Below are 22,771 nucleotides of genomic sequence, written 5' to 3' on the forward strand. Positions count from 1 at the left end.
AGGGAAAGACATGATGAATGCACTCAGTCTATGTATATTACCAGCTACCCTATCTATCGATCTACCTACCTACCTACCTACCTACCTACCTACCTACCTACCTACCTACCTACCTACCTACCTACCTGCACCCTCCTTCATGAGCAAAGCCCTTGCACCGATTCGCGTTCGGATTCGGAAAACACAAATGTCTACCTCTCTCCTAGATACATACATATATACATATCGCAAGTCGCGGTCGATGCTCACTTTCAACCTTAACCTAAACCTAAACCTACACTTTGGCCTTCATTATACATATCACAGACCACATTCCACATGGATGCATTACCTCTTGCAAGGCGGTCCTTGGGGTTTTGCCCTCGGCGAGCAGAGTTTGATATCGTGGTCTGTCTATCTGTGTGTCTGCAGGTTGCTCTCTCTCCCTCCCCCTCCCCCCTCCGGGGGGGGGAATTTCCATTAATATCAGCATGGCCAGACCGACATGAATTGAAAGGGTGGGCTAGAGGGAAGGTGCTGTGGTGTTTTGAGCTGGATTGAGTTGAGCCCGCTCACTTACTCGCTGATGCTGTCAATTTTATTCTCACTCACTGCACCGTACGACGACTAGGACGACCGTGAGCTCGAAGAAGAGAAAAGGGGGGAAAAATAGAAAAAGATCATCGAGGACGGTCAGTCCGCTGAGAACGAGCACCTACTCCCTACATTCCTCCCTATATATACAGGATGATGAGTGTGGTGCCAACAAACTCCAAGATGCGTGTATACCTGTGTGTCTGTGTGTGGATGCTACGAATGGAAAGACTGTGTCTATGTGTTTTGAACGCCGGGGGATACTGCTGGATTCCCAGGAGCCAGGTACATAGTATGCTGCCAGAAAAGACCATCGTGTCTGTCGACGTTGGTGACGCCTTGGAGCTGGAAGTCTCGAGCTTCCGTTCGTCGCGGTGTCCCCAGGTCACAGTCATCGATACGTATGATGCCTCTTGGGGTATTCGTTGAAGAGGGTGGAGTCTCAGAGAGTCGTTTGCCGCCATTTGTCGTATGTGGTTTATATATTGATACCTCTAGGCTTACGTACCTGCCTGTGCTATGTATAATACCTATGTACATACCTTACCCTACCCACTCTCCTTCTATCTTGGCTGTCCCCCTGCCCCATTGTCAAAGACACCACAGGCCAAAGCGCCACATCGATGCACGATTCACCCCTCCCCTAACCTCCCTCTTCGACTCCCCAGGGAAGGGACTTGAGAACACAAGAGAAAAAAGAAGTGAACAGAAGAAGGGAGTGTGGACATTCAAGTTCGAGTTTCGAACTGCAATGCGGCTTGGCTTTTGCGTTCCAAGTTCTACCTACCTACCTACGTGGTTAGGACGCTCTCTCCCCTGGATTGTGGATACTACATATGACGGTGTCCTCGCGTTCGATATTAGATCCCGGTATTCGCTCACGTCTAAACTAGAATAGGAGCTAAACGCGACGTCTTCTCCGCTCTGGTTTCTCAAAGGCAAACTCGGGCGTGCGTTGGATGTGCGTGGTACGAAATATGTATGTCCCACAGCACCTAACCCAATCTACCTAACCAGCTCACAGACCTCTAGATGACGACGACCACGACGACCACCGGTGCATCCTCCTCCTTCCTAGCTCCCTTTCACCCTTCCTCTGCTTATTTGGATACTCATCCAGGGTTAGGTAGTCAGTTAGCTACACCTTGACCTCCTGGAAGCGCTTCACAGGGGGACTCTAGAGGGCCTGGTCGAGAAACGTCGTGGGAGGCGGCGGTCGTGGGGATGGGACATGTGAATTGTTCTTTATCTTCTCAGAGCCGAGCAAAGAGGAATATTCCAGGAGCTGTTGCATGTATCTCGCCGGATGGCAGGGAAGGGCGGGCTATAGATCAGATTGCCAGGTGTCTTTGGTCGTAGTTTCCCAGTCGTTGTCTTTCAACACGGTGTTTGCCCCGGAAACTGGAGATGGTTAGCCCGCACATGTCACATCTGGGTAGAAACGGGAGACAAAGGGGCGGGAGGTTAGAAGGCCTTCGTTGCGTTTGCGCACCATGGGCAATAATGGGGAACGAGGGTTACGAATCCAAAGGGAGAGGATGAGAGGTGGAAGAGACGAAGTACAACCTAGTCCAAAATATCTTCGAACTCGAGGTCTATGCTTCGACCCTGCGTAGCACCTTATACGAGTTCCTTTCCTATATACACCACTGGCCTGGCGCGGATGGCTTTGGGTTAGCTACCTCTATTTCTCCCCCCGGCCTGGGCTCCTTTTAGTTGACTGAAAATGCTAGCCCCATGGGATGGGATGATGGGCTTTCTCAAGTCCACGGACTTGCGAGACCCGTCAACAGCTCGATTATTGGTCAATGTCGCGGAGCCCGTGTTTCCTCTCACATAGCAATAAGCACATGAAGGTGAGTGGGCGGCCATTGAATTCGACCGTAAGATCAGTGATTTTGCTCTTTTTCTTCGAAACTGTCATTATTCAAAATGCATTCCATGATAGAGAGGCCAGTGCTGCCGTCACAGTAGGGATGTAGATATCGCGGGATATATTGTTTGCCTGAGGATCGAAGCCTCGGTGCAGGTTTGGGTCGAAAGAGTCATGCCCCTCCAAAAAAAAACAGATCACCATCCCTTTCCATATATCCACGTGAGCTGCGGCGTGCAGAGCCGGATGTTTGCGCTGCACATGAGGCAGTCATGACATATCATGAGTTCAACTGGCTCGGACCATGGGTGCCTGTCGCTCGCAGAAGTACATTCTTCTGTACTGCTTGGGACCCTGCCGCGATGGTCCGGTTTGAAAGACTGCGGAGGGTAAGCAAAGTAGCTTGCATTTAGAGACGCAGGCCGGGTGGATGAACCAAACCAAAGGGGCGCCGCTCCATGGTTTTGAATCCGGGTTGTGGGGTTCGTTGCATGCGGAGCTCCATTCCGACAATCCCTTATCACTTGTTTGATCCTATCAAGAGATTCTAGGATTTGATGCCGGTTAGTCGCAATATAGAAGGACGATTGGATATGTCAGAACGTGAAATCGGCGAATGTCCTATTGTCAAGCAAGAGACGTTGTCATTCCCTGCGCAAGTACCGTGAGCAGAGCCCAAGGCAGAGCAAGGCTCGAATTGACAATGGTGTTTTGTTTTCGAATGCTTCCATTGCTGAGTGTAGTCGCCAACTACAAACTGTCTGAGGAGACAAAATATCAACTGAACGTACAAAGCAGCTCGTCCTCTGAGTTCTACTCAGGTCATCCGATCAAAGAACGTTCTCTCATCAATACGGGCTAAGCAATGCCAGTACAATCGGGGCTCTGGATTTCGCGCAAAGGCCAAACGAGTGAGCGTGGCAGCAGTAGGACGCTCTCCACCAAGAGTACAAAATAATAAGGAGGCGACGGCATCAATGAAGATATTCTCGGAACCAAGACACAGCGGCATTCTTGGCCCGCTCTAAGCCCTTTTTCTGCGTCGGATTCTCAGTATCACCTCGCGTAGCGAAGCCATGGGCTAAGCCGGCAAAGTATTGGTAATCGTAGTCGATATTCAACGTTGGCAGGACCTTTAAAGAATACTCTTTAAGTTCTGGAGTATAGGTGGGATCCTCTTCTGGCGCGAGGAGCTGGGTAGGACAACCGACGGCGTCAATCTCTGCTTTTTCAAGCAGAGACGGGTGTGCCGTCGAAATGCAGTCGACCAGGTTGTTGCCTTTTCAGCCCGTTCCATGTTGTCAGTCACGGATCAAGCCAGTCTCAAGAAACAAAAGGTCGAGAAAGGGAGTGCTAAAACTGACCTTTGGCTCCCAGTCGAAAAACCGCCCAACCACCATAACAGAATCCAATTGCACCGACCTTTTTATAGCCCAGGTCCTTTTTCAGTGCAGCAGCACAGGCAAAAATCTCCGGTTGCCTGATGTCCTTGCCGTGTCGACCAATAAAAGCTCCCACATCCAATGGTCCAGTCGATGCATGATCGCCAGATCCAAAGAGATGATCGGGAGTGACGATCTCGCCGGCGAAGCTGGATGGGGAGGACAAAGAAGATGGATTCGTCAGCAATTTTGGGAAAAAAGCCAGAGAGCCTTTGACCATGTGCAAGAGAACAGCGCTGAATAATTGGCAGTGTGTGCAATACACCAGCTAATTCAGTCACCAGCACTTACAAATCAGGTAAATACACAGTGACGTCTGCTTCCTCGGCGTAGTGGTCGGCCAGCAGTCGAGTATTGTTCAAGGTCCAGCCGAATATGTCGTGGACGATGAGAACCGCCGCATCTTTGTTGGTGCCAGTTACGTAGGCCCTTTTATCGGCAAGAGTGGCTTCGTGGCCTTTCGGGGTACCATCCCACCGGAAGCCAGTAACACAACAACTAGACAGGGACATTGCGAAGATCTAAAGATTTGTGCCAATTATCGGACACCGAGACTAGTACTTAGGACGTAGAGTAATGAGACGAAGGGCAAAGGATGGAAGCGCCGATGAGGCATCGAAGAGGAGGAACAAAGGATGTTTACTAATGCTTATCTGCTAAGGCTGCATGAACCCACAAGGCAACCAATGAGAAGGCTTCAAAGCCGGAGCATAATATTCCCTACCGAAAACAGTAGTCTAGCCGAGTTTGTGAGGTCTTCTCGGACTGAAGGGGAAGATGATGGAAGAGGAGAGTAAGGCACACAAATCGTTTGGACTGTGCAAAGACATGTCAACTCGATGATGTTTCCGGAGGGTCTCCCTATCTGACGATGCGGCTGCGTCTGGGCCGAGACAGAACGTTTCTTTCGCACACAGAATATCAAGAGGTTGAATCGTGGAGATTTTCTTGCCGCATAAGGATTGGGAAGGTGAGTCCTAGGGCACAGTGTTCGGGAGCTGCCATATTAAGCAGCAGTTGATCTCGGGATTGATCGTGGCATCAGATTCATCGGGTTGGGTTTAATGCAATGCGAAATATCGGAAGTTCCAGCGATGGGTCTCTTCAACAATCCGAAGCACCTTCTCCACGCATTGGAACCCACGAGCGCGATCCGAAGTGCTTGATTGCCCTCCCCCGTGCCATAAGTTTGCTGCTTGGGGGTCTAATCGGCGGGGAACTAGAAGAATGCCGCCCCTGTGATTGAAGGATCTTAACGAAAAGCGGCCGCTCTTGCTTACGGAGTACCTTGATCGACCCGAACAGATGCAAAGGCTTCGGGATAGACACCCAGCAAGGCACTCTAGATTTGGTTCAGGGGTTGTTTTGTGAAATGGACAAGGGCCTGGGGCCCCAGCCTTGCCAACATTGGCTTCTGTTCTTCCAAGTTCTGATCCCCGAAGAGAACAAGGGAGGTCATCATCACCCAGGACTGTCACCACTGTGGCAAGTGCTGGAAAAAGCATCCATCCTGGCCATCCCATCCATCTAGCCGAAGACCAATCAAGGTGAGAAGGTGGTTTTCTAGCTCCAAAGTAGCCGGCAACCGGAGGCCGTTGGAGGCCAATTGGATAGCCCTCAGCAGCAGATGGTGGCAGAAGGAACTGCTGAATCTCGTATTCCTCCCCTCTGGGGACATCTGGGGGGGGAAACCTGGGCTGGAGGCTGGAGGCCCATCAGCCCCGAAATTTCACCTCTACGCGGGGGCTTGGCTACCTAGGCACTAAGGAGCGAGGAAGGCGCCCATGCAATTAGGGAGAGTTTAACTAGCTCCCAATGGGTTTTGGTACCTCTGGCATCTCTGGCGCCTGCTGGGCGACGCATTGGGCTTGCCTGGTGACATTCCTTCAGCTCTCACTCGCACCCCGCAACCTCGAACCCGGATCCCCTTGGCCATTGACAAAGACCCGCCATCGGGTCTGGGTGCGGTTCCGCGTGAGACGTTCATGTTTGGAACAGCTTTAGTCATGCCTTCGGGAAAGGCAGCCTCATCCCATGCTCATCCTGGTTCTGGGCCACGATCATGCCAGAGCGAACGTACCACGAAGTACTGGGTACTCCTCCCACCCCATCCCATCCTTTTCACCTCAGCAACCCCCTCCCATGCGCCAACCTGTGTGACAACAACTCACCTGTCGTGATCATGGCCACCCATACTACTACGCTCAGCCACGGAGTTAATGCTACCGCTCGACCTCCCGAGACCACAGACACCCAAGGCGTCTCGTCCCGCCGCTTGAAGAAGCGGGAAATCGACCGACGATGCCAACGTCAAGCCCGCGAACGCACGAAGTCCCGCATTGCCTACCTCGAAGGCCTGGTGGAGGATTTCCGGCGCCAGGATTCGAGCGGTCAGATCGCCACGCTGATGAAGCAGTTACAAGAGGTGGAGTCAGAGAGAGACCTGATGGCCAAGACCCTCAAGGACATCCAAAAGGCAATGGACATACACAAGCCGACAAAGCCGGTCGAGGAAGAGGTGGACGACAAGAGCACAGTGCTAATGGCGAGAATGGCCTATGAAGAGGCCAGTAGTGTCGAGCGGCGAAGTTCCAGTCTTACTCCTACCCGAGACGACGCTCCTCTAGCCTTCCAGCCCGACCCCCTCGATATGCAATCGGCCACCAGTCCGGCGAGGAACTTCGACCTGGCCACCTTCTCGCCAACACCAAGCTTGCCGCTGCAGTCCCAGGATCTTCTCTTTGCCCCAGAAGTGGTGCCCTTGCAGACCGATGGCACCCGTGCGTCCGCTCAAGTCATGGTGCAATCCAAGGCTGTGAAAGAACAGAACCCGATGCCGTGCAGCTGGAGCGACAACTGGGCGATTCCGCGACGATCCTGCTCGTGCAACAGCTGCCACGAGCGTCGCCCTGGCCGTCGCTCCGTCTGGCGGGGAAACTACTGGAGCTACGCAAACGAAGTGCTAAGCGAACGCTTCGAATGGAACGAAGAAGTGGCCCCGGAATCTGATGAGCTGTGCGACGACGTGCCGATTCGCGCATTGATCGAGGGCTGGGACGCCGTGGCAAAGCGAGCTCCCTTGCACCCTTCATGGCAGATCCTGCGCCGCATCGACGAGACCCTGTTCTCCATGTGTCCCAACACCGAACGTCTGGCAATCCTGCGCGCAATGCACACGCTGTTGCAATTCCACACCGAGTCAACATTCGACCGCTATGCACGACTCCCGCCGTGGTACATGCGTCGCCCGTCCCAGAAGATCGCTCACTCTTACGCAATCGACTACTTCGCGTGGCCGGGCGTGCGGGAACGGTTCATCTTTAATGAACACGACTACTGCGGCAACGACTTTTGGCATTTATTCTGCAAATCCTTTCGGATCTTGTGGCCTTATGAGTTTCGAGACTGCTATACTCGGGAGATTGAGACGGGCATGTACAAGTTCTCCCCAATCTTTGATCAGCGACTGAGGGACATCAAGTGTTGGACAATGGGACCTGATATCTTCCAGAGGTTTCCAGAGCTGTACAGCGATATGCCGGCGTTCAACCATATTCCACAGTCCCCGTGTTCGTCCGCAGGGAGCATCATGCCAGTCTCGGTGCAGACGCATGTACAGAAGGCGAGGCTACTTCCGCCGACCCCGCCGGCGAAGACAACCCAGACTACCGGGACGGGCTACGTGATCGAGGAGGAAGAGGAAGAAGTAAAGCCCCCTCCGGCAGGCAGCCAATTTATCCCCGTTGAGAACTTGCACACGCATGTCGTTCAGACACCTCAGCCACAGCCACAGCCTCCTCGTCAGCAACAACATCATCGGCAACACCAGCAGCATCACCACCAAGGCTCGCCTTTGGATAATCCCCATGCGTACAACCCATCAGACTTCAACCCGATCATGGCGCTAGACGCGTTCGCATATGGCGCCATCAGTGAGGTGGACTTTGCGAATGCGTATCATTCTGAACCGATGGAGGGGTATCCGAACCTGATCTTCTGAGCGGCAATGGTGAGTGGTTGGCAGTGCTGTACTTGGACGGGAGAGCCCCGAGCGGAAAATGGTTAGATAACACTTGGACCATGTAGGTAAGTGTTGCTCGACAATATCAAGAATAGCCCGTTAAAGACAAGTCCAAACGCAGGGGACTTGGTATGGATGCCATGTTCCACAGAATGCAGCTCTGGTGTGCACTTGTGCGCCCAGAGTCGTTTGCACCCAGCGAGCAGGAGGAGTGTGTGTCCAGGATAAAAAAGGGGGGAAGTTTGGATCCCAGACACACATCCGTATCCATCCAACCGACATGCAACCGACAGATTGCGAAAACATTAATGACGGCTCATGGGGCTCATGGGGCTCATGGCTCATGGCTCATGGCTCATGGCTCATGGCTCATGGCTCATGGTCCATGGTCCATGGTCATGGTCATGGTCATGGTCATCATCATCCATTCTCCATCACCATCCTCTCGCTTTCACTAACCACCCAAAACCCGCGACACCGCCGAATAAATTTCTCATTCCAGAAAAAGCGGCGCAATCCGTCCTCGCACCCTTCCCACGTCGCCGTGACCTCGGGGAACCGGCGTCTTAGGTCACGCATGAGCGTCAGGCCCTGGGGGAGCAAGGCGTCGTTTGCGGCGCGCCACGAGTCGACCAGGTTGAACCATATCCAGAGGAGGACGGATTCTTCACTCTCGATATCGATCTCGATCTCGGCAATAGCATCTTTGTCACTGGAGGGGTTTCGAGACGTGAACGCTCGCATGGGAGTAGAATGAGATGTTCGTCTCACGCGGCGCGGGGCGTCCGTCGTCAATTTCATCCTGCTGCCGTTGTACACGGCCGTGACGGCCCTCATGGGCGAGAACGTGTGCAGACAATACAGCAACAAGGCCAGGACGATCATTTTCTCGAGATTTGGCACCATCATTTCCTCCTCCGTAACGCCGTCCTCGGCAAGCCGCGTGTGCACTTCGTCCGGCGCGCCCAAGCACGTGCACGCCTCCCAGAAATCCTGGAATCGCCGCGGCTTCGTGCGGAAGACGTCGCTGGGCGTGACGATCGTGCTGTGCCGCATTTGCTCTGCGTGTGCCTCAGCCGTGCGGGAGAGGACCTCGAGCACGTCGAGTGCGAGCCGTCTTTGGTGCGCCAGGGCCTGGAACCCGAGCGGCAGCGACGCGACCTTCTGGGCCAGAGGAGAGGATGAGGAGGCGAGGATTTGGACCGATGGATACACGGGCTGGTAGGCAGGGCGGGATTCTGGGAAAATACTAGACCCCGTGTTGAGCGCCCAGAAGGACTCCCACTGCATCAGCGTGCAGCGCGCGAGGCCGTCGTGCCCGTGTAGATTCTGCAACCCGCCCCGCGCGGCGACGAGGGTGGCGATTGTCCTCTTGTGGATCTCGTGCGAGGGCAGATCGTTGATGGCGCGGGTCACCACGGCGAGGAAGAGGACGGTCATGATTGTCATGTCGTCAACGAGGAGGGTTTCGTTGTTGCTTCTGTCCTTCGCAGCCGGTTCAGGGGAGTCCTCCTCCTGCTCGTCATCACGGCGCTGATGACCATTATCCGGAGCAATATCAACACTCACATCGTGACCATCCTTCCTCTTCTCTCGCTGCCTCCTTCTCCTCCGCTGTGTTTCCTTCTCTCGTTCCCGCTCCGCCTCCTCCGCCTCTTGCTCCCTCATCTCTCTCTGCACGCGCCCCAACCTCCTTCGCAACCTCACCATGGCCGTCCCGATATGTCGTAAGACGTTTTCGCTCGGTCCTGAGGCGTCGTCGGGTCGTCGGCTCAGATGATCAATGATAGCCTGCACGCTCGCGACGCCCGTGTACAGGAAGTCCGGGTGCGTGAGCAGCTCGAAGTAGTACGACGTGTAGACGTTTGTGACGTTGAAGATCTTGTAGATGGGCGCGTGGTTGGGCGCCATGATCTGCGCGTGGTAGTCAATTACCGCGTTAACGGACGGCGAATGGGCGTGCCGTCGCGGGATGCAGTCGAACGGGTCGGCGCGCGTGCCGAGCAGGTCGTGCGGGATACATGCTGGTGTTGTCGGCGTCGTCGTCGGGCTGTTGATGTTGGTGGCCCAAGGCCCCATGTGTGCGGTAGTCTGAGCGTACGGGTTGATTTGGTAGACGACATGGTGACGAGAGGGCGTCCTCGTCTGTGGGAAGATGAGTGCAGCCGACGAGGCGGAGGACGAAGAAGATGACAGCCTGTCGAGGAGGGACGAGGAGTTGGAATTGAAATTGACTTCTTCAACGTCTTCGGTGTGATTGTCCTCGCTGTTGCCCTCCCACAAAATCCCGGGCCAGGTGGAGTCGGGCGGTGTCAGGGCCTGGTTGGAGGACGGGTGTGCGAAGGGATTTGTGGACCACGGTTGGAACAGACTCGTATGAGTCGGTGTATTTAAGTCGCGCTCTTGTGGCGACTGGGGCGGCGTCTGCAATCCATGTTGTGGTTGAACTTGACCAAAGGACAGAGTCGGGTTGGACGATGAACGACCGCAGCCATCATCATCCCAATATGGGCCCGGGCCAATGTGAATAGCGTCTGGTCTGGCGATGAACTGGGACGGCCGCCGGCCGCCACCAACACTGGCATGGTCACTACGCTGCTCCTTCAGCGTCTGCGGTCTCTCGGGGTGTGGTGGAGGCCATGGCTGAGGATGAGATTGAGGTGCTGCGAGGCGGGGTGCCTGACGATGATTCTGATACGAAACTGAGGCCGCGTGCGAGCGGGCTTTTGCTCGCTCCAGTTCCTTATCCCGCTTCGACGAGCCGACGGGTAATTCCTGCACGAAATGGAGTCGAGGCATCTCTTCTTATTTCATGGTTTTTCATTGCATTGTAGCGTGGTGGACAACGAGGGCATGGGACAACGAAGCCGGACTCATCCTGAGGGAAAGTTTTGAAGCTGGAGGGGCGGCGTTGGATAGCGCGTACGGACTACGTCCTGCCTCGGGGAACGGCAGTCAATTAGTCGAGTTGGGGGCAAGAATGGACCGGAGACAGCCACCGTGTTGAACAGTTGAACTGGAAAGGAGAGGAGAAAGGGGACAAGGTGGACTGACTACTGCTGTTTGTGTATACCTAGACCACGTCGACGGCGTACGGTGTAGGGTGTCCCTGTGAGCCCCCAGGCCCTCGCAAGAGTATCGACAGTAGGTATTGCGTGCGAGTCGAACGAATGTCAGCGTCCCTGTTCCTGTCCCTAGCTCTTCATGCAACCTGTACTGTACTGTTAATACGAGGTACCGAGCACGCAAAACAGGGCTTGAACGGGGTCAGCAATCGCGTGGGCCGCGAGCCTCTTTTTGGATCAGTTAGTAATCCACGCGCGCTCGCGCTGCCTTTTCCTTGCACGGCTCAGCCAAGGGAAAAGTGAGGGAAGGGGGGACATGGTGGACTTAGGCCATTCGCTGATCGGGTGCATGCCAATACCCCGGACTGGATATTTGGTTAGTATGTAATACCTGTATCCAAAAAAAAAACGAGATTGGCAGGTTCTGTAGGCGGAATTTCGCCGAAGTGAACGCAGCAAATAGCGCACAGTTCATGATTCTTTAGCGATAAAGGAGTCGACAGAGAGATGAATGCACTCCATGGGGGAAAAAAGGAGCCTTGGGAAGATATTGAAACACCTGGGTTCAAGGGTCAGGGTCAAGGATGGAGGGATGAATGCATGACATCCAATCCGCGCTGGCCTGATCAACTCCTAGACAAGTAATTGTATTGACGATTGGGGCAAACCTCGGGTATCCCATTGTCTCCTCCTGCTTTGGTAATAGACAGTCGTGCCATCTTCATGCTTTTGTGCTGGGTGCATGTCCCTATCTTACAAGTATACCGCCGTGCAGAAATTCCCTTCCTCTTTTTGCTTCTGTATCTCCTTGTTGAATTTTCACCTGTCCCTGTTCTTCGTACATCAGCTGAACGGGAAATGAATCCCATCAAAGGTCCCAATGACCACTTCCCTTCAAGCAAATGCATCCTCCCGATCAGCCCATATGTCTTCCAACTCATTAAAGCTGCTGAAATGCACGGGCCGATGCAGATCATCGTAGAATCGTCGCGGCGTGTCAATCTTGACATACACGGGCCTCTTCTCCACCGTCGAAAACTGCGCCCCCATGAAACTGTAATTCCATACGTCCGTCTCGGGTACCAGGAAGTAGCCCCGGATCTTGTCAGACAGGAGCAATTGGGTCTTGACTCCAAACGAAGTCGAAAAGCCCGCCGGATTATCGGATTGCGTGTCCTTGTTCGACGCGCCCCATGTGTATCCTTGTGGGCTAAGGGCCCATGAGCTGAGGGACACCGAACCCGGGGTGAATGACACGGTCAGTGTAATGGTCTTTTTGTCCCAACTGGGATGTTGAGCCATTAGGCGAGAATGCATCGTCACATCCGATGCACTCATGTATGGCATCTCATTACCACTGACTGTGTGGATAATCCCAAGTGGTTCCATTGTCTTGAGATACTCGTGTTGCGGAAGTTGGTGCGGCAGTTGTACTTCGCGTATGGAACCGACCTGGGGAACCATCACTATCGTGCGGATTTCCTTGACCTGATCATTGTCCGGTGGCGATGAGCCGTAGAGATACCCAGCCACTTGGACGCGAAGATCGGCAATTGTGATGAATTTTTTGAGGATGTTTTTGGGGAGCACATACGTGAACGACTCGTCCGATTCGTGAATGTCGTCGCTCGAGATGTAGATGTTGTTCGCACGCATCCTCAGATTCGAGGTCGCGATCGCCCGCGTTCGCCATTCAGTCTTGGAGGCAAATGACTGTTGCTCATACTGCGAAGTCGTCGTCACAATGATCTCTTCGCCTCGGACATTTTGGGTCTTGGTCGTCACCGCAGTCAATTGTTGCTGCTCTTGTTGCTGTTTCTCAATCTCTGCGGCTTGCTGTCGTTGCATCGACGGCGCCGAGATTTCCATACCCAGAATAATGTCTCGTACTTCACTGCTGGTGAGAGACTGAACGTTGACATTGTTCTTCTTGCCGTAATCGTTCAAGATAAGGTCTCGAAGCTGAACTTCGACCTTGATCCAATCTTCGTCCGAAAGAGTGGGCCAGATATGATGTGCCTGAGTGATGACAGTCTTATCAGGTCGGAGAAGCAGCTTCGTCTTGTCGGTGTTCACATGCAACGCGCGGAGAATGAGGATCAACCTTGAAAACGCCGTGTACGACGATATCGACTTCAACCAGTCGTCGTACAGATTGAACAGGACCATCTGTGGCTCCTTGGCTTGCAGAATCATGTCAGCCAACTTTTCGACCTTCATAGCTGCCTGGAATGGCAACTGGAGCTCTGAAGCTCGGATGGAAATATTCGGGAAATCCAAGAGATGAACCTCAAGAGGGTCAAGAAGACCTTTACGCGTCACGATCAACTGTTTCGGCTGTTCCTCGACAGGTAGAGATCGTATCAGTGCAGCAACTTCTTCTGCCGTCTTCCATTTAGCCAACTGTCCAAGACGCTTCTGGCCAGCCCACACACTGGTGTGGATAATCTTCAAGAATAGTTGTCCAGTCTTCGGGTTGAACACGAAAACGGCGCCGTTAATAGGCTTCGTCGTCAGATTGCCCTCAAAGGTTTTATGGATGGTGACTCGATAAACATTTGTGTCATCGATGAACAATTGAGTCTGGTTGCTGAACAATTCCGAATAGTTCTGAGAATTCAGGAACTCTTGAGTGCTTTCGGAGGCGTACAGTTGGAGGCCTTTTCTGATACGTTCGCGTAGCACATACAGCGCCGGATTTGCTTTCATTATCTTGGCCATTGCCTGTTGCACCAAAGCCTTCAGACCGGGGAAATACTGGCCGTATGCAGAGTAGAGGTTGTATGCGAGGTCAATAGCAACCATCAGCCCTGTCGCTGACGGATAGATGCTCATGCTGTCAGTCGTGTAGTCGAGGTATTTGGCTCGGACGTAGCGTTCAATGTCGTGAGAGTCGTAATCGCCATAGCGCAACTGGACGTCGACCCAAAACTTGTTCGTCGTCGTGGCCTCGATCTGATCTTTCGTGTCAAAAAGAAGAGACGGTCGAGTGACGTTCCATTTGTGGCTTGCAAACAACAGAATGTCAGCGCAGGAGCTGTTCATTTTGTACGATTTTCGAGGATGGATCGTCTCTTTCTGAACAGTCTCAATGCCTAATTGCTCCAGTTCCTGATCAAAGACTTGACACAAATCCATGACAACAGATTCATGGATCTTTTGCCACAAGTGGGCACGGAATATCTGGCTAAAAATATCGGTTAGCATGTACTAATATTGATGGAGGGGAACACGCACATTAGGCTTATCTTTAAAGTCGGAATCTTGCCGTGAAGGAAAATGCCAGTCAAATCGAGCTGCACTTGGAAACCCACGTAGACATTTGCCCTGTTGATGGTGGGCGACCACCATAGTGTGAAACGACGATTGGGAATTTGATTGAGACCGGACCGTTGGGCATTGGTGAGCTTCTTAAATTTCATGGACTCTTCAAAGCCACTGTTGTGAAGCACGAGGTAATCATGGCGGAGATAAAGCTGGTCTTTGTCGACGCGGAAACCAGCCCATTTTGTGGGCTCGGCCTCGAGGGAGACATCCTCTATCATAAAGCTGTGGGCTTGTGGGATGAAACGCTCGACTGGTTTCTTGCTCGCGAGGAGGCAGGGTATCTCTGCGAGATTGCCAAATATCTGGGCAATAAGCTGAGGGAGTTGTTGCGTATGATTAGGATTGCATTTCATGATCCGCTCAGTCAATACGCTGAAACCCAGAGAGCGTGCAAGAGCAACAACATCCCAGAAAAGATGAGAATGCCAGCGCTCACTTCGCTGGAAGCAAAACATCTTCTCGGAGTCAACATACCAGCCATCGCTGTCGAGAAGTCCTGCAAGGACGGCCAGGCGAACAGCTCTTGTATTCTTCATAAAGACTTCTGGAATGCGCTTTTTGCCAGCTTCGGGGTCCGTGCCCCCTTCTGTGAGGATTCCAAGCCCACGGAGCGCGTTGAGAAGCGTGTTTACACCAGAGGACTTGTTAGAGTTGCCAACGATCCTGTCGGCAAGCTCTTCCTCCTCCTCGGGCGGCAAATCACCGTAAGCCCAACGACCAGCCTCCGAACGAGTAACACGTTGACGCTGAAAGAGTGACGCTCGGTCATGATAGTCATCAGTGACAGACTCCACACTGTCGTCGTCGCCACTAAAGTCACTATCAGAGATGGAATCCACACTGTCGTCGTCACTGCTGCAATCAGCATTCGTTAGAGGAAGGGGTCGAGCTCCGACTCTGGTCTTGCCAACAAAATGAAGGTCGAGTTCAGCCGCGTAAGAAGCGAGAAATTCTCGGATTTCAGTTTCATGGTCGCTGTAGACCGTAGGCTCGCTGCGTGATCCATCTCCTAGCCAAAGTCCAAGAAAATACGCGTTGACTGGTGGTGTCTGCTCTGGCAACTCAAAACCAGGGCTTCTGAAGAGGCGATATCTGGTCCTCTCCATGCGCTCGAGCGACGCAAATTCACGGGCCGTCATTTCGACGGTGTCGAAGACATCATCTTCTGCGGCGTCCTTCTTACGGTGGAGGACCAAAATATGGTTTGGAGTGACAACGAGATCCTCCTTTCGAGATCCAATCTTGATACGATATAGACGGTCTTTTCCATTGACGATGTTGAATGCGCGACGAGGACCACCGTCGGGACCCAGGAGTAGATCTCCCTCCACGACATCTTCAACGGCGACCCTAGAGCCATCATATCGCAGCAGCATAGTGCCGTTGGCGAGACAAGCTCTCTCCCAAAAAAGGCCCTCCCAGGATGGAAAAGCTGTTGCCTTGAACAAGGTATGTTCCAAAATTGTCTCGACACCGCCCAAGGCTTGGATGACGTCGGTTCTGTAGGCGTTTAGATTCCACAGTTTCCCGTCGTGTCTCTGACTCGTCCACCAGAAAGGATTGCTCTTCATCAGCTGATACTGCTTGAATTCTGTGCGAGCTCTGAAGCCTTTATCGAAGCTCAGAGTGCTTCTGTCTTTCTGGAACAGAGTGTTGATACGCGGTAAACCTCTATCCCAGCTATCCTCCAAGTCTTCCAGAGTAAGTCTCCGATTTTGCTGATTGGCTTCCATCCGCTTCTGAGAGTATTCGGTCCAGACTCGCTGGGAGTCGATGAACTCAGCCTCCCAGGGAATGATGTATCGGAAGATGTTGGGAATGAGAGTTTCCTCGTCATGAGACATGCCGGCTCGATAGTGCGTAACACCCGTATCAGTTTGCTTTGACCATCGCTTGTCACTAGTCGGGATCAAGATGTGAGAACCTGAGATCATGCCAAGGCCACCCAGCTCCTTCGGCGTGTAGAAGACAGCTGGAGGGAAACGGGAAGGCATCTTAGAGTTCAGGCCAATCTTGACACGAGTCTGGATTTTCGTCTCGCACTTGACAATGGTGTCCAACAAGTTAACAGTAGACACAGCTGCTTCTCGATAGTAGGTAAACAGCGCAATCAATGTCGTGTTCCATTTGTTCGCGATCTTAGTAAAAGTCGTAGAGCCCGAGGACATTAAGATTTGTCTTATGCGGTTGTTGAACTTCTGGATATCTTCTTCAGTGACCTGCAAGAATGCATACGCGGTCCTCTCCTTGGTCTCATTGTTGGCGAGAGCCCAGACGCTGTCCTTGATCGGGAACTCATCGTTCTGATTTCGAAGCTTTGGTAAGATCCTGACCTCGAAGCCGCACATTGAGAATAACAAGTTGGGATTGTCCCGGGAATAGACACTCGCGAAAGTGTCGTCCCATTCGATGGTGGTGATTGAACGAGGTAGTCTGTTCTTCAAATCCCAGAAGACGGCCCGGCCAAGATTGACGTCGTGTCTCATCAACCTCATTCGAGAATCTCGAGGCCAACATTTCTTGTTCCGGTAGCCAATCACATTTTCAAAGTTCGGATCGGGCTGTTCGGTCAAAAAGCGCTGGATCAAATCCTTCGACTCTTCTGCGGTAAATCTGAAGAAGACCCAGATCTTGTCAATATACCGCGTGTATAGCCGAATAGGATGTCTGGTCTCTGTTTCTCTGTCTCGGAATTGCAAGAAGTCGTTGGGGCTCTGGGGTGGTCCGGCGAGCTCACTAGCTCGTTGGAGGCCGAGGAGAAGCAAGTCGATGACCAATCCATAGTACTGGAAGACGAATCCTGAGAATTGTAGGCCTCGAATCATGCCGTAACTATTTGTGTGGTTCATATCTTTGTAATTGAGCTGGACATTGTTCTTCGAAGTGATGTAGTCGGCCAAATTGTGATCCATGATGAGTCGAAGCAACCGGTTGAGTAAAGTCAAATCAATCTTCTCGTAGACCTTGGAAAGCTGCGTCTCGATCATGACGTTACATTCTCCGTCTGCGGTCTCCCAAACATTTGTCAGATTGTTGATACCTTGGGCCCACTTGTAGACCAACAGCGGTGGGACCTCTGAATCTGAAGGCTTAACCCAGGATGGGAAAAGATGTCGAGTGTCTGCTTGGTACCAGAGATATTGGTCGAGATATGCATCAGTGATCTTCTCAATTGGCTCAACATCATAGACCGGGTTGATTGAGCTGTAGTTGTCGTTCATGTCGATTCCGACTTCTTTGAACGCCCGTTGAGTCAACAAGAAACGCTTGATCCTGGCGAGGGTGGTTCCGGGCGAATCGTACGCCTGTTCGATCAAGGCAAGCTCTTCTCTCTGACTCTGGTTCAACCTAGCCTTGACAGAATACGCCTCCCGGAGTCTTTCTAGAGCCAGGATGAGAATCTTCGTGTCATGCTTGTAAGACACACTGGGAAAGGGAATTGGCGAGAACTTCCGCGACTCAAGCCAGTGTACAGTAGTCGTGTAAATAGCCACAGCCTCCTCCGAAGAAACATAAGGACCATCTTTCATGTAATTATGCTGTCTTTCCTGTTCAGCTTTCAGCCACAGTCGCGTCAATCGACCAAGGTTCTTCTTGGCTACTGTCTTGTCGACGGTTGCGCCTCTCCTAATCCGCTCTCGGTTGTAATGAGCCACAGAAATCCACCAGTCAGCCTTGCTCTTGACGTATCGCAAGATGATGTTCTCGATCGGTGCTGGTAAGCCCGGGACTTTCCAAGGAATATTGCTCTTCCAGCATCGCCACGCCTCGGAAAGATGTTGAAGCACGGTATTGACTTTGTTCTGCCTAATGCCTTCAGGCATCATATCCATCAGGTCTGCCATGACAGACGCTCGGAGTTCAAGGTCGAAATGAGACTCCACACGTTGTTTTGTGACCGTCTTTGCAACTCCTTTGCTGTGACGACCTTCAAACTGTCTCGACAACAAATTCCCAAGCCACCTCTCCAGAAGAGGAATGATGCCTCGCATGAAGAAGAGCCACACTCTCCACGCTGGCGCCCAGAAGCCGCAACCAGGACCTTTACCGACTGGACCAGAGTTGAAGCGATAATAGATCAAGTGTTTCAGGTCCTTACAAGACCTGATCTGATGCATGAGCTTGTACTTGTAACGATACATTCCCGTCAACTGTCCGACATGATTGAAAGCATAGAGAATGCCGTCAGCCAGTTGGAATGCATCAATATTGCCGAGTCTGTATTGCACTTGAGCATCAACGATAAGCTTCGTGAGCCTCAGAATCTCTCGCATCAAGTGAAACGCATTGCCGAAGCGAGACTTCTTGCGCTCTTTGGTAGTCAAGGTTTTGACCGGTTTAAGGTTGAAGTTGTAGTCCAGGTGCAGATACGTCAAGTTTTTCCGATGAATGAGCAGGTTGAGCATATTGAACCCTTGCCGGCAAACTTGTAAGCCCGCCTCTACCCAGTCGATGGTCGTTTGCTGAAAGAACTTGGTGGATTTCAGGGTCTTGAGGAGGTCTTGTTTGTTTTGTGCCTTGGGCTTCTTCCGATGCAGTTCGTTCAGAACATAGGTCTTCAACAATTTCTGGTAAGAGACTCGGACTTTGACTGGTTGTCCAGGAGGGCAGTGCTCCAGATACCACTGCTTAACCAACGGGACATCCTGGGCACGAACCATTCTTCCGGACCTCCGATCAAATGGGAAAGGGGCCCACCACAATGCGATGGCAGAAGCTGTCTCGCTGGTGTACAATTCCTCGTCCGCGAGGAATGGCTCAACGTTACCTGGAAGCTCGAACTCATCGTCTTCATTATTGCCTTCGCCGAAGATCTCATCCTCGTGGCTGATAGTGATATTCTTTGGCGCTACTGATCTCGAGGAGATGGGGTTGATGACGGGATCAAAATAGAAAGCTGGCAAGTTAGGATCCTCGGATCTTACGTAGACAACCTGAGGGTGAGAGTACCACGAGAGTTTGACACTTCGTGGCAGCGAGTTGTACAAATAAGGAAAGGCGACTCTGTATTCCGTCCGTATTGGCGCACGGAAGATGATTCGATCGATTGCGTTGAACTCGCCGAAGTCTTCGTCGTTGGGATCAATATCTTTGTACAAAGGCTCAAACCTGGGCCCACCGGGAATGGCAACGTTGAGAGCTTTTGCTGTGAAGAAGCTCTCACGATCGAACATATGGAAGTAATTCTTATCCACCACGTCACTCAAGAGCTGGTGCGAAAGTCGGTAAAGCGTAGCCATTTGCGGCAGTGTCAAGTTCCATGTTTTATAACTTGGGCCATTAACATGTGGCGTTTCCAGGAGAGGCCGGTGATCGTAGAACCATTCGTAGACAGGGCCGTCCTCATTTTCATCAAGTTCCATTTGAATGGGTTCTAGAGGCTCCACGTCTTCGATGTTCTCCGACCATGACAGCGGTGGTTCTTCGTCATCAAAAGGGGGGAAGCGCATGCGCTTGAAATGCCTCCTGTCGCTCTTCTCTCGTCTCATCGAAACCCACATAGTTGCCCACTGGGCATGAAAGACTGGCTCGATGACTCGTGGGATCTCGTTTACCAGTGTCAAGCATCCGTTGACATGGTACAATACTTTGACTTCCCTCGCGCTCTCCCAGGGCATGGGCATGTTTTCCAACAACTTGAACACGGCGTGTGGCATGTACTTCAACGCGCCCAGATAACTTCTTTTGTCGCTGCTGAACTTCTTTTGGCTGACGTCTCCAATGTCCTTGACAATCTTCCTCAGATGTTCCGGCGGCATATCTGCTTTTTGGGTTTCCACAAAACCGCCCTTCCTCTTTTCGCCATACCGATTGCGCTGCGTGCGGAGCCACTCTTTCTTTTTCTGTGCAAACTTCGCGACTCGAGGATCGACTGGCGGACGATAACCTGGAGGCGGGGGAGCCATGCCGGGAGGAGGAGGCGGCGCACCAGCACTCCATCCCGGTGGAGGCGGAGGTGGTATCGAAGCCATCCTGTCGCTAGGCGGCTGACGGTGACTATTGCGATAGAGAAGATGAATTTGTCGTTCGATTTTGAAGATGTATCTGAAGGTCGCTTACCATTTACGGTACGTGATTTGACCCCTGCTTCTGCCTAGAGAGCAGTATCTTTCACTCGCGTAGTCTCAGACTTACCATCCGCCAGCTGCAGGTCTTGCCGGATGGACTGGCTGAAACAATTGTCGACCCGAGAGACAAGTTCTGCCTTGACGACCGCGAGAAAACTTAAGTCGGGTTTGCCCGCACACGTGACTCTGAAAGATGGAAGCGTGGATCTTGGCGCCAAGCCGGAACATCATCGGCACAGAAACTTCGCACACGGATTTTCGTCAAAGCGATCTGGTAGTCAACCGCCGATTCAAGACAAGTAACGACTTCCTCGCCTTTAACCCATTCCATTGCCTATTCAATACCGTCGCAATGGCAGGCGTTAGACTTCAATATCGCCGCCGAAACCCGTACGTATCCCCTGTCGAAAATATCGACGTTTACAAGATCGCAAAATCATGGGGAAATAGGACAATATTCAATGGCTGACATGGGACTCGCGAAACATACAGTTACAACACCTCCTCCAACAACGTCCGAGTCATCAAGACCCCTGGTGGGAAACTTCGTCTCCTGCACATCAAGAAGCGCGGCACAGCCCCCAAATGCGGTGACTGCGGCATCAAATTACCAGGTGTAAGTGGTGGCACCACTGAAAGACAGACGACTACTGCACAGTTCAAAATATCGTCAAGTCGAGATCCATTTCTAACAAGCTATATCGGTGATACAGGTCCCTGCCCTCCGGCCACGAGAGTATGCCACCACTAGCAGACCCAAGAAGACTGTTCAGCGAGCATACGGCGGCTCAAGATGCGCCAACTGTGTACGGGATCGGATCGTCCGCGCTTTCTTGATCGAGGAGCAGAAGATTGTGAAGAAGGTGCTGAAGGAGACGCAAGAGAAGAAGACGGGGAAGAAATAGAAAGTGACAAGAGAGCTGGAGGAAGACCGGCATGACTTCTTTTTTGATAAGAAGCGGGGTCGTGTTTATGACCGAAAGCTTGCAGAGGTCAATGGTGGTGGTCAAGAAGCGTATGGCAAAGGCAAGATTTTGACGTGTGCACAACAACAGTGGTCCCCTAGCATCTCCCAGGGTTTGGGTCGATGATACGCGAGCATCCTAAAGACAGCAATATCTGGGTGTTGAGAGGTCAAAATTCGCTGCGAAGTGCCTTCTACACCAAGAAATGTCTCTATTGAAGTGCCAATAAAACAGGGGGCGTGAGCTATGTGCACAATGAAGAGCCAAATCCGAAGGACTATGGTTTCTGTGCAACATCTGCCGCCTACCTATTTCCTCTTCCATGGACCCGACTTCTTCTGGATGTTCCTGTGATAACTATTGCTAAAGCCGCCGAAGTCCAGTCTGAGCGGGTTGTTCATCCTTACCTAACTTACAGGTCAGTGAGATCGTTATACCACTCTCGCGAGCGCTTCGCGCGGCGCTCTGAAACAAGGTCACTATGACAGAGGAAGAGCGCCTCTACCACAGACCTGGTTCGTAGTATTGCTCTGGGACAGGGGATCGCATGAGCAGTTTCTCGAGCGCCCCATCTCTAAACCAGCGGCGGACAAAAGTTGGAACACTCAGGCGCCAGGACCATACAATGATGGTCTGCACGTGCTTGACAGAACCACCTTCCTGCAAAGGGCGAGTATAGTAGAGTCCTTTCCTGCATCGTTTACTCACACCAGAGAAACGCAACCGCACTTGCAGACTGGTCCAACGACCGGGGGTGCAGAGTAGCGATATCGGCCGAAACCTGATGCTTGAGCTGTGCGATGAGAGAGATACCAACTACTCGATGCGCACCATCTTTCGCATGTGTCGGCATTCCTGTTGGCCGAGCCCTGTAGTTGCACCACACAACGGCTCACAACTTTTCACCGGGGCAGAATCGAGGCAAAATTTCCCTTAGTTGTCTTCTCCCGCGTTTCCGCAGACTCAACTCAGTGCAGAACAATCGCCCAACGGTTCAATAATGGATAACATCGCTGTTTATAAGTTCACCAAAAGTGTGCCTGGGGAAAGCTGTTCGATTGCCGAGTCTCAATGATTCCTCAGAAAACCAAAAGAAGGGCTCGGGATCAGATCGGACTCTTGAGTGGGAAGGTGATACATTGCCGCTGTCAAATCTGTCATATCTGCCGGCTGCCAGGCAGGCGAGCCTTTCGAAGGCCCACCGGGGATTTTGTACTGCCGATGAAGCCACAGCTGTACAACCTCCTGGCTAGATAGCTGTCGGGCACATCACTTGCGGGCTGGCAAGAGGCATGAAAATATCAAGATGAGCCTGCGTCGGCTCGGAAGTCGGCGTCCGATGCCAGGCACGACCTGTATAGGAAGCGTACGGGAAGTATTCGGCCATCCCCAGAAGATTGCAGTTCCAACCTCAGCGTACGTACGAGAAACACAACC

General features: G+C 52.3%; 5 protein-coding genes across 5 annotated transcripts; 2 read left to right on the top strand and 3 right to left on the bottom strand.

The window, feature by feature from the left end:
* Positions 1 to 3,420: 3,420 nt before the first annotated feature.
* Z519_09264 (uncharacterized protein) lies at positions 3,421 to 4,400 on the bottom strand (the record flags this gene model as incomplete). The annotated part of the gene is made up of 3 exons (XM_016766988.1): positions 3,421 to 3,725; positions 3,811 to 4,037; positions 4,180 to 4,400. The coding sequence occupies 3 exons, from the start codon at positions 4,398 to 4,400 to the stop codon at positions 3,421 to 3,423; spliced, it is 753 nt and encodes a 250-aa protein (XP_016616504.1).
* Positions 4,401 to 6,070: 1,670 nt separating this feature from the next.
* Positions 6,071 to 7,888, top strand: Z519_09265 (uncharacterized protein; the record flags this gene model as incomplete). Its single annotated transcript, XM_016766989.1, has 1 exon — positions 6,071 to 7,888. The coding sequence occupies one exon, from the start codon at positions 6,071 to 6,073 to the stop codon at positions 7,886 to 7,888; it is 1,818 nt and encodes a 605-aa protein (XP_016616505.1).
* Positions 7,889 to 8,329: 441 nt separating this feature from the next.
* On the bottom strand, positions 8,330 to 10,708 carry Z519_09266 (uncharacterized protein; the record flags this gene model as incomplete). Its single annotated transcript, XM_016766990.1, has 1 exon — positions 8,330 to 10,708. One exon carries the CDS (start codon positions 10,706 to 10,708, stop codon positions 8,330 to 8,332), a length of 2,379 nt encoding a protein of 792 aa, XP_016616506.1.
* Positions 10,709 to 11,868: 1,160 nt separating this feature from the next.
* On the bottom strand, positions 11,869 to 20,273 carry Z519_09267 (pre-mRNA-processing-splicing factor 8; the record flags this gene model as incomplete). The annotated part of the gene is made up of 2 exons (XM_016766991.1): positions 11,869 to 14,161; positions 14,212 to 20,273. 2 exons carry the CDS (start codon positions 20,271 to 20,273, stop codon positions 11,869 to 11,871), a joined length of 8,355 nt encoding a protein of 2,784 aa, XP_016616507.1.
* Positions 20,274 to 20,562: 289 nt separating this feature from the next.
* Positions 20,563 to 21,274, top strand: Z519_09268 (uncharacterized protein; the record flags this gene model as incomplete). Its single annotated transcript, XM_016766992.1, has 3 exons — positions 20,563 to 20,759; positions 20,862 to 20,985; positions 21,083 to 21,274. The coding sequence occupies 3 exons, from the start codon at positions 20,563 to 20,565 to the stop codon at positions 21,272 to 21,274; spliced, it is 513 nt and encodes a 170-aa protein (XP_016616508.1).
* Positions 21,275 to 22,771: the final 1,497 nt, after the last annotated feature.

The sequence above is a fragment of the Cladophialophora bantiana genome (assembly GCF_000835475.1).
Source record: "Cladophialophora bantiana CBS 173.52 unplaced genomic scaffold supercont1.15, whole genome shotgun sequence".
Taxonomy (NCBI): domain Eukaryota; kingdom Fungi; phylum Ascomycota; class Eurotiomycetes; order Chaetothyriales; family Herpotrichiellaceae; genus Cladophialophora; species Cladophialophora bantiana.